An 11,161-nucleotide genomic window follows, 5' to 3' on the forward strand; every position below is an offset into this window, starting at 1 on the left:
TTACTATCATTTTCTTTCCTTTTTTTAAATTTCATTTTTATATTAACCAATCCTACAAACAGTGATCTAGTAATTATATTGCTAGATGTCTTATCAGGATGCAATGTATGTTTCATCTAGTTCCTAAGTATTGCATATATTGTATGTCATTTATATGATTTGGTTTCAGTAAATAAAAAATTAATAAATATTCAATATGAAACATGATGTAATTTTATATACTAGCCAAACACACTGAAATCACACTTATGTATTATCTGTGCCAAATAAAACTCTTGAAACCTTTCTATTATGGAGACTTTCTATTCATTAATATATTAACACAGCTGCGATATTAAAGGACACTTACACAGCGCCTTTGTGATAGATGTTAGGACAAGATGGTAATGCAAAAACTATGTGGAACGAAAACTATCGATCAGCATATAACGGATTAAATCTTAAAAGTAAGGATTATGAAAGTGTTTCTTGGGAAAAATTATTTTTAATAACTTTCAGAAATTTCTTCTGTTACTCAAAACATAAATTTCCAAAAGTTTTTCAACGGTTTGTCAAATCTCTGACAAATTTTAGCAATTCTCAAACATTTCGTGGAAATTGAAAAAATTCTATGCAGTAAATTAATTTTGGCAGATTTATGGAAAAACGTTGATATTTATGGAAAACTCCTAAAAACTGTTCGTAATTTTAGTTAAATTAATATTCTTTTAGTGATATGTCCAAATTTTATCAGTCGCATATTACAATTAAGAATTAATTTCGACTGTTTCAATTTGTGTGTGAATATTTTTTATTCGTATCATCACCGTCAGCAGCAGTTAAAATTTTAGTGATAAATTATTGAATTTTTTATCAACACAAAGCTTATCGATTTCTCAGAGAAAATCCTTGATTTCCGAAGACACCGGTTTGCAGCAATTATATTAATATGGCTACCATATTTAATTATAAAAGTTATTTTTTCTTACACATTTTTCGTTTAATTGACTCTATGACACAAAACGAGAGTTCAACAGATTGCGCGATGTTTTCTGTGCATTGATATTTGTTGAATTCACCAAAAAAGATCAGCAGATTCACGACTGATACCGTATTGTTTCAACTTATTTTTTGAATCGTCGGTAGGGAACATTTTCTGGCATACTGTGACGCTGAAGAATATTAGACTCGGCTAATACGGAAACAAAAAAACGAAACGGATTTAATTGGAGGATTTAAAAACTGGCGAAAAATCAAGATGACCGATATTGGCATGACCAGATTTCAGTTTTCATCGACAAGTAGCTGAAATCGACAAGTAAATCACGGCATTTAAAAAAAATTGTACGGTATGTATTAATTATGATGTCACAGAGTAGGTATAATCTGTAAAACTTTTATCTGAAATATTACATACAACTTACCTGATTCCGTATAATTCATAAGATAATTGAAGTTGACTTTACACTATCATGCAGAGTACCTAATACCTAGGATTCAATTTTAAGAGGATAATCAGTTTTTACTGACGCCGTTAATTTCAATTATTTTGATTATTATCAGCCAGCGTAATTAATTCTACATGCAATGTCAAATTATACAAATATGAAAAAAAAGCTTTGTTTTACGCCATAGTGATGCCAAGAAATGCATTCCTGCAATTAGACTAATACTTATTGCAGGAATACATTTCCTGGCATTGCAACAGCATGAAGCAAAAAAGTTTTTGAATGTTTTTGTTCAATATTACACGTAGAATTGCGCTTTGATATTTTCATATCAGTGCTGTGGAGGCACTAATCACAATCAAAGAAAGTGACATTTTACTCGGTTTGCGATGATCGACTATATTAGCATTAGAGTACCAACGAAGCAAGCAAATCGTATTTTACAATCTTCGAGAAATGATAGTGTTTGAAATTGTATGTTGGCTCGAAAAATTTCGAAAATTGATGTGAAAATATGAAGAATGCGTAATTCGGATATCAGTAGCGTACTATAACTTTAAAATCAGTGAAAAACTATTGGTCTGGGGAGTAGAAGATTATAATTTTAATACAATTAACTCACTCCGTCGGCACTTCGACCATCTCCTAGTTTAAATTAAAGATATGTTATTATTGAAAAATGAAAACGAAACAATAAGAAAATGATATAATTTTCATTATTCAACAGCCTTAAATTAACAGAATATTATATTTTATAATGTTTATACATAAATTTTGCCGTGTTAAAATAATTAATACATTTACAATATTATTATTATCGTTAATATTTTTTTTTTTTATAAGCTATCGAAATAAGTTTCATGGATTTCTGTATAGCTGTTGCAAGGAAATTAATTGACCCACATTATTAAAAGTTTATTTTTCGATGATGGGTATTAATCTCAGTGAAATGAAACTTTGGAAATATATGGTGCTCACACGAATACAACACTATTGCATATAATCTGTCCAACACATCGTCATGCAAAAAAATACCATATTCTTCAACATCCTAAATTATGATTCTAACAACATTCGATAAAGAAAGGGAAAGTCATAATTATCTCACAATTTTGGCAATGTTCATAATAGTTGTATGTAGCAAACAAGTAAAACCTGAATCGAATCCACAATTCAACAATGTCCATTCCGAAATTAAGTTTTATAAAAAAAGAAAGTACTTTCATTTACATGTTCATTGTATGATGAAAAATAGAGTAATAATGATAAAAGTACGGTAAATCAGTAGATAATAGCAAATTGTAAAGAGGAATGAATAATGATGCGTTACTAAATTCAAGGGACATTATCCAATCCGTATTAGACTATTGCCACTTATACTTAAAAAATGAATTATTCGCTTTAACATATCTAAACTGTGAAGCTACTTCATTGTGTAAGAATTACTGTAGTGGGAATTACTGTAATGGAAAAAATAGTTTAATGGTATTAAAAATTGGTCCAGGAATCACTTCTTATGATTGAGTTAGGTAATAGAGTAATAGAGTTTCGTGTACTTAAAGCATGTGATAAAACGTGTTAACTTGAAGTGACCAATTCATTTAGAAATGTAAATTTTCAATTTTAGAATTGAATTAAATCATCATCAAATCAGTCGAAAAATTGAATTCAAAGAATGTGTTTTTTTAACAACACACTAGCAGCTATTTACGAATTATAACTTCTGACCACAATTGGAGAAGAAACAAATTGTGACTCGAGGAAGGATTAAATGATCGCCATTATCTTTCTGTACTTCCTTGTAATCTGAGTCAATGAGTTGCTGTCAAATTTCTTCATTCACTGCTTAAGTTTGATTACAAAGCCCTTAGAACACTATGAAGCAATTATTGTAATATATCTACTTTGAAGACTGGGGTATTATTGGTTTGGTATATATTGTTACTGTTACTGTGATACTAATGTACAGTGCAAGTTCAATCGGATGACTGATTTATTTGTCATTTTTTTATTCAACAAAGAAATGAAACATGATGGATTACTGAAGACTGAATAGTAAAACAGGCTATCTGCATAAAACTTGCAAGGTGAGTATCACACCTCTGAATCATGGATTCTACATGAATATAGCCTTAAATATGAATCCTGTGATGTGTAGTTTCATCTGATAGGCTTTCCTACACGCTGTTCACAATTGATTACATCACCAGTTTGATAAGTGAAATGCAGTAACAAACGAAACATGTCGGGTATTTTTGTCTTATGTATTAATAATGCTCTGAAATGATTCAACCGTTCGCAATCCAATTTATCAGATGCTATAATTGGGTTGCGAACGGTTGAATCATTTCAGAGCATTAGTAAAGTAACTACGAATTACCGATCAACCTGACCTATTGTAAAGTAAAGGAAGGCTCAATAGATTAAACCATACATAAGGAGCTCCATATTTTGGGCCAAAAAAACACCCCTGAAAGTTCCGGCAGAATTCATGACCCGGAAGGCCGATACATTCCATGTTAGATGCTGTTTCTCACTTTACCACTATACCTATGATCAGGTAAACTTGATTAAACACGATGGAAGTACTTCTTGATAGCTATTAATATTTTACAAAGATAAAAAATAACTGCACTCTCGAGACTATAGTATGCCTAAATTTTGAAAAGGCGTGTGTTACCGTCGCGTGTACACAGTATATGCGATATTATTGTTATCACACGATAATTTTAATTGAACAATGAATCAACATTTTTACAATAATGTGTGTGAGTTACATATTTCTGCAAGAAAATTTATTGGAGGAGCGCGCTAACGTCCCAAATTTTAATAACCCGATCTTGACCGATGGTTAGCAGTCTGCGACGCGGGGCATCTAGATCCATTCCAACTACGCTGTGTTTAGCATCGTGAAACGATGCCAACGACGTTTGACTGTGAATAAATTTCATTTTTATCATACCATAAAGCGGAACATAGTATGTGAATTGGACGTAATTTTTTTAGATTCCAGGATATTATTAAATTTTAGGTTATCTTTGGAAGAGTTTGCATTCTTTTTGGCATTCTAAATACAAGAATAATTATAAGTATGTCCAAATGATGATGGAATTTTTTCAAACAACCAAATGGATTGAGTTTGATTCCCTGGTGATGTGCCGTTAGATTCTTTAAATCTTATTACCACCTTTGGTTAGGAAATGGTGAATACTTAAACTTGGAGAATCGATCATTGCTATACGACCGTCTTACAGTTTTAATGAAATTTTTAAATGTAATTAGCTATAAATTTTCTCGTTATTGATTCACAGGTTTTTCTAGTTTCCTATCGTTTTATGTTGTTAAGATTTGCAACAACAGCAACAAATAATTTTGCTGATCCAGATAAAATTGTGACGAGGAACCAAGTATAAGGCAAATATGTGACACAAAACTTCTAAAGACACATTATAATTAAAACAACTTTTCAGCACAGGGAATTCAATTATAAATCTATGGATACATTAGCTTCCAAATGCAAAACCTTATCTTTATTCACGCTTGGTGGGATAGAGAATTTATTTGCGTGACGATTTTATGATTTTTTGCAAACTAACAAAATGACAGGACTTTTTCAAGACAGAGTATGCGTTTGTAAAAGATCTAAGAATTTCAGGATATTTTTCAAGCTTGTTTTTTGGCACCACTTACTTATCAGCTTTTAGTTGAGTATGGCATGGATCACACACTCGTACTTCAAACTCAAAACCCATGGTAGGAATAGGTATGCGTTGAGTTGTGCAACGAGCACAAAGCGCACGACCACAGTGGCGGCAATGATGCTGCCTCAATCCAAGTTGTCTTTGATCCATCATAGCTTTGATATTCCAGAAGAAAGGTCGTCCGCAAGACTGGAAGTAGCAATGAATCACTCCTATGCATAGAACATTACAATGTGCAATGATGAGGGGGATTCAACACTTTATTACCTGGCATGTGTCAGACTCAACCCAAACCGGAGTTTCTTTCCTGTTGGCGGACATGTCCCAAACAACTATCACTCCGTCTTCACCGCCAGAAAGAAGTAAGCGCTCTGCACTTGCATAGCACAAAGCTGTTACCTTATTGCTAAAGGAAAACAAGTCATTTCATTACCCTACTATTATCAAGAGAAGAGTGAATAATCACTTGAGAGAGAGAGGACGTTTTGAAGGAATGAAAAAACAATAACTTTATCTAATCAATAACGAATACTTGACGAGTTTGGTGAATTTGATACGTTTTCAGAGATTTTGAAGATATCAAATGATTTCATCAGTTTTCACAATATTTTAGGAATTTCAAATATTTCACAGAATTTCAGTGATTTCATAAACTTTGTGATCTGCATAATTTGGTTTGATAAAAAATACATACTGATGCCCCTGAAGTTCGTACGCAGTGCCTTGGCAACCTCCGATGTCCCAAACAATAACACTTTGGTCAAAGCTCCCAGAAAATAACAGATCTTTTTCAGAATTCCAGGCGAGCGTGCGGATACTTCCTGTATGACCTTTCAGAGTGGTGATTAGAGTAGCACCAGTGCTCTCCAATTTGAGCATGGATATCTGTCCCGAATAATCTCCGACAAAAGCATGTTTAGTCAATGATGCAAATCTGTGATTACGTCAAGGTTTTTGCATCAGATCTTCGAGCACTGCCGATCAAATTTATTTCAATCGATTTGCGTGTTCTTTATAATCAAAAAATCAATGCAAAAGGATACTGCAATGCCGTGAACCAAGCATCTGTTTGAAAAGAACCAAGCCTATGTCCGGTTTCTGAGCAGTGAAATTGAAAAAGCTTATCTCGGCCGATACTGAGTACCCATTCACAATTCAAAGCGAATATAATTCCAGTAACTCGACCTTGATGAGAAAGGCACTCTCTCATTGGAGTCATGCGGTTGTAGTCAGTTTCCAATATAAAATCCTTTGAAGAATATGAACAATTCATTCCCAAACTTGGGATTCCAGGGAATAAACAACACAAGATAATCCTGGTATTCAAGGTATTTTCACGTAGTTGATAAATAAATTCTTTTAAAGAATTTCAGTTCTGTTCTATTTTGTAAGTATAAATCACTTTAGAAACAATGTTTCACCATAATTTTAAGGACTGTAATAAGCGACACAAGGATATCGATTAAAGTATTAAATATCTGAGGTTTTTCTTTTGAGTTTCATTCTTCTTCATGAAAATACCATAAAATTTAAGCATAAGAACTAATTCAATCTTTTCTGGAAGATAAACTAATTGGACAGTTTAGTTGAGAAAACTTTTATAGAGTTCATATTGTTTGTGGAATTCAATTGCATACGTTAATAGCTCCGTTTTCTAAGCCGACAAAAAGCTGTCTCGTTTCTGCGCAATAATGCATTGCCGTTGCAGCAGCACCCATATATTGGCATACGCTGGGCCAATATTGTCCTGAATCGCGTTTTAGCCATACTCTGACGGTCCTGCACAGAAATCGAAAATTAGGAAAAATAATCACATCCAATAAACAATATTTTTGAACAAAAAAGGACATCAATGGAAGTTCTATAGAAGAATATTATTCAATTTAGAGACAAAAACAAAATTGGTGTTTAAAATAAAAATTAACAAAGTAACGATTATTTAGCTGTAATTAAATTCAATGAATTGAAATTCTTTTGGATTATGCGAGTCGAAAAGAGCTTTACATTAATTCTTATTGTTATATTAAATCGTATTTAGTTATTTTTTTTTTCATGCAAGGTAATTGTCATTATAAAACGATGATTTTCACTCAGGATTGCCGTATATTAAGGTAGCTCCTGGTAAGACACAAAAGATATGAGAAGAAAAATTTACAACAAAGATTTATAACAATTTTTAAACAAAGTTGAAGAGTATGTTTTTTCATACACTAAAATTACAGAACAGAATATCAACTTAAGAGGGAAAAAAAGGATGGAAAATCAAGTTTTGGACACGAGGAAGAATTGCTTTGAAAGGCTTTGTTGGCAAAATAAAGGTATTTCTTAACCACAGAATTTGATCAAAAACAAGCGGTGTATTCTAAAGCTTGTGATGATTCAAAATATAGTAACAAATCATCGGGTTACTAGTTTCCTTAATAAGCTATGCAAGATTAAAAGTAATTTTTCTGTGATTAATCAGAGGTTAGGGTGTCCATATTTTCAAATTCGGCAGAGCCGTAACGCGCCAGTAGACGAACAAAGGTCTCATGTAGCCAGTTATTTATACGAGTAATTTAGTCACCAGCGTTATTTCATGATTTGATCATTATTATTGAACAAACAGGGACGTATTTGACATGACGCTATTTAGGGACACAAGAAATACGGTCGTACGCGACTCAACTATTTGCTTTTAATGAACTGGTCGAACGCGCAAATGTCTCTACCCTAACAATATTTGTATGTGGCAACTCGAGAAAACGTAAATAAGAATGTGAAAACGCTGAAGTACAGATAAAGTCGAATTTTTCTTGATACATTCGAAATACGAATAATGTAGATCAAGACTGGAAAGACTCGAATCTTCACTTACAAGATTTTCGATTATACAGTGCGGAAGCAGATTGAACTGTACAGTACAATGCGGAATAATTAATGCGTAATATTTGGGGTTGAAGGGGCATACCTGTCATCGCAAATACTGATAACACCGTCTTCTCGGGGTATGATTATCGCCCCATTCACGTCGTCATTACAACCTTCTAGCTTCGATAATAGAATTGGTTTTCGAGTCGTACTAAATCTTTCGTTGTTTACACCCGGTGCTGGTTTAATTTCAGCTGCCATTTCAATTTTTTTAATGTCGTAACCTCGCCTGTATGATTATCATTTGACAGTTGTCAGACTTCGACAGTTCCTACAATCGCGGATTTAAGAATATCTTAAGACCTTCAAGCCTGCCGATGGTTCGTAAAATGAATCAGTACGCTAGTTTAGTTGGCAGCACTTCCAATAATGTTCCCTTTCTTACTCCATGAAGCATGTAGTATTTTGATGCTGTACCCTCAGAGCATTCTAAGGCTGTACCCCAGGGAGACTAGAGTAAAAAGGAGACCCATCTCTAATGGAGGAGCATACGAAAAATTTGTCCTCGAAAATTTGTCGTTTAGTAGTTTTACATTTCATTAAGAACAGCGCTGTCATTGTAATATTCCGAGGTGAAGTTGATAAGAATTGACTATACACATACATCGATCGTGACCAAAATGAAATTACTTCTGTCTTTTCACCATTCGTTGGATATTTGCGATTTCAGTGCTGTTCAGCGTCAGCCAGCGCAAACCTTAGTGTATGGATTTTTGATGCCGGATCAAATGTGTGTACAGAGATGAGACTTCTTTAGCCTAGTTTCCATGCTGTATCCGCTGTATCTCACTCCTAGGGAATTTTCCGTGTTATCAGCTATTTTCGACATTTCAGAATACCATATTCGCCTAGTGACATTTTGTTTGATTACCAATTTACGCGCCAAATTTTGATAACCGATATTTGAGATTTAGTTTCTTTACAACACATATTCTAATCTAATAATTCTGTTCGCCACGCCGGCGTGATGAGCTGCATCATAGTTGGCCTCGTAATAAAAACCGAGATGATTTCGTACAATGGCAATTATAAGTCTGATTAGGTATATTACAATCTGCAGTGATGTGATGTAATCTTTAGCGTTTGATCTACTATTATGAGCGCAAAAAAAGTTAAAGAAGTGGAATCTACGTTCTCAGCCAGCAACACAAAACGGAGTAGAATATTCGACGATATTTCATGCTCCAGTCATGGATCCACTAATTGGGCTTCAATTTTAAGTTGCTGCCGAAGACATAAGCGGGAAAGAAGGTTGACTTTGAAGGAATATAACCCAAACGAATGCGATTACATTGTTGAGAAACTTGTAATTAAAAGAGTACCTCTGTCATTGTATGCAACGGCAGAAGATTATCAGGAATTCGTCGACGAAAAAAATCATAAAGAACTAACACATGCTCCCTTAGCTGGTAAAGAGATGAGAGAAAAGCAAGTCTATTCAGCAATGACAGAAGTGGGATCATCGTTATACTTCCTGAAAAACAAAGTACGAGGCGATTTGTCAAATAGACCATCGAACAAAAATTTGAGATTTAACAGAGATGAAGACCTGTTGGATGAGGACACTTTGCAGGCTGGTCCCTCAAATTACTTCAGAAACGTGTCTTCGCGAATTAGAAAAGAAGAAGAGAATGATTATTTGAATCAATTTTCAGCTCTACATCCAGACTTGAAAATGACCGAAAGACCGCCAAAAGATCCACAACCATTAAATCCACCCCGAAGCAAACGATCGTTAGCTGAAAATATATCAGAAATTGGATCTACCAAACGGAGTTCCAGCGTAAGATCGAAAAAAGGAAAAGAGAGAAGTAAACACGAAAGTAATGCGTACATCACAGTTTCAAATACTTCGAAAGAAATATCTAACGTTCTTGCTGACGAAGAAATTCCTTCTCGGGATAAAAATATTAACAAAGCCAGTTCACTCATTTCCCGTAAAATAGGCAGCGCATCCTGCATTCCTCACCTTAAAAAATCCTCAAAGGCACGAAAGGAGGGATTACAGTGCGAATCAACTTATCACCAGAATAAATTCTCAGAAAATGATCAACATCCCAATGGTAAATCTACTATCAAGAATTCCCAGTTTAAGGTGCACTATATTTCACCTGATGAGTGTTCAACTAAGCCAATAGCGGAATCTTCTTTCACAAATCGGCCAAAAAATTACACAGATTTACGTGAACCGGATAACGAAGAATCTACAACTGCAGCTACATCCTCCGCCTCTGATGATCAGAAGAGAGCGGACAAGACTGGAGCGACTTTAAGATGGAAAATTATCATCAAACATAATCAACCGACTTCATCGCAAACAACGGAAAAATCCGATTCGAATTTTACCGACAGCTCACTAATTCCTGCTGCAGAAGATGATGCTATTGGTCAATACATAAGAGAAGAATCACGAACATAGAATGATCAAAATTACAAAATTGAAGAAAAAAATGCGGTATATTTAAGAATCTTATGTCTGATTATCTCTCTGTTCATGTTATGAAATTTCTTAAATTAAATAAGTTACTCAAGCATTCGTTGCGTTCGTAAGTTACAAATTCACAACTTGTCGATGCGTCGAAATCGTACTCATATAATAAGGACTTCGAAACCAGGGCTACTCCGTAAGAAGTATAAACTTCACTAAATAAAACTAACTATAACAGCAATTATTTAGCGTCACAAAATAGAATAGATTTTTTTCAGGAGAATTTTAGAATTATTGCGATATCTCAGGTATGACTCAAATTCTAAAGAGGTTCTGGAAAGAATTCAGATTCTCTCCGAATTACTTTTTGGATTGAAAATCTAAAAAACTCCGATTTTATACGTTTTGACTATTACTGATCAAATCGATCAGTGAAAATTGGAATTCGGAGCAATTCACATGGTCAAGAACCGTCAAGAACCAATCGCACCCTGCGCCGCATGAAGGCCATCTTGAATTCTCAACCAATTGCATTCGAGATCATTTGGCGTACATTATAAAAGTGTGGAAATCTCCACATGGTGCGTTGGGCGCATGGTGTATGTCACGTGTATGTATACGTATAGTGTCGTTTATTTTTAAAATGGTATCTATTCGGTGAGAGCCAAATGGGTGCTTTCCATTTACTGACTCAA

General features: G+C 34.1%; 1 protein-coding gene across 3 annotated transcripts; it reads right to left on the reverse strand.

Moving 5' to 3' along the window:
- Window positions 1-2,780: 2,780 nt before the first annotated feature.
- On the reverse strand, window positions 2,781-8,370 carry LOC124175400 (WD repeat and FYVE domain-containing protein 2). 3 transcript variants are annotated; one of them, XM_046555616.1, is made up of 7 exons: window positions 8,079-8,370; window positions 6,766-6,907; window positions 6,172-6,377; window positions 5,823-6,062; window positions 5,396-5,534; window positions 5,118-5,317; window positions 2,781-4,361 (listed from the first exon to the last, which is right to left on the reverse strand). In XM_046555616.1, exons 1-7 carry the CDS (start codon window positions 8,237-8,239, stop codon window positions 4,223-4,225), a joined length of 1,227 nt encoding a protein of 408 aa, XP_046411572.1. In that variant the 5' UTR covers window positions 8,240-8,370; the 3' UTR covers window positions 2,781-4,222. The 3 variants fall into 3 exon arrangements, with proteins under 3 accessions (XP_046411572.1, XP_046411573.1, XP_046411574.1); XM_046555617.1 differs by lacking the exon at window positions 8,079-8,370 and adding an exon at window positions 7,986-8,018; XM_046555618.1 differs by lacking the exon at window positions 8,079-8,370 and adding an exon at window positions 7,695-7,810.
- Window positions 8,371-11,161: the final 2,791 nt, after the last annotated feature.

Source organism: Neodiprion fabricii, chromosome 2 (genome assembly GCF_021155785.1).
Source record: "Neodiprion fabricii isolate iyNeoFabr1 chromosome 2, iyNeoFabr1.1, whole genome shotgun sequence".
Classification (NCBI taxonomy): domain Eukaryota; kingdom Metazoa; phylum Arthropoda; class Insecta; order Hymenoptera; family Diprionidae; genus Neodiprion; species Neodiprion fabricii.

Bases quoted from the DNA above. Each gene is read 5' to 3' on its own strand.
- LOC124175400 (XM_046555616.1), bottom strand. From the start codon at position 8,239: ATGGCAGCTGAAATTAAACCAGCACCGGGTGTAAACAACGAAAGATTT. The intron at 6,378-6,765 runs GTATGCAATTGA...TATTCTTCAAAG, and splicing joins TAGAAAACGGAGCTATTAAC to GATTTTATATTGGAAACTGA. The intron at 5,318-5,395 runs GTAATAAAGTGT...TGCTACTTCCAG, and splicing joins TTGAGTCTGACACATGCCAG to TCTTGCGGACGACCTTTCTT.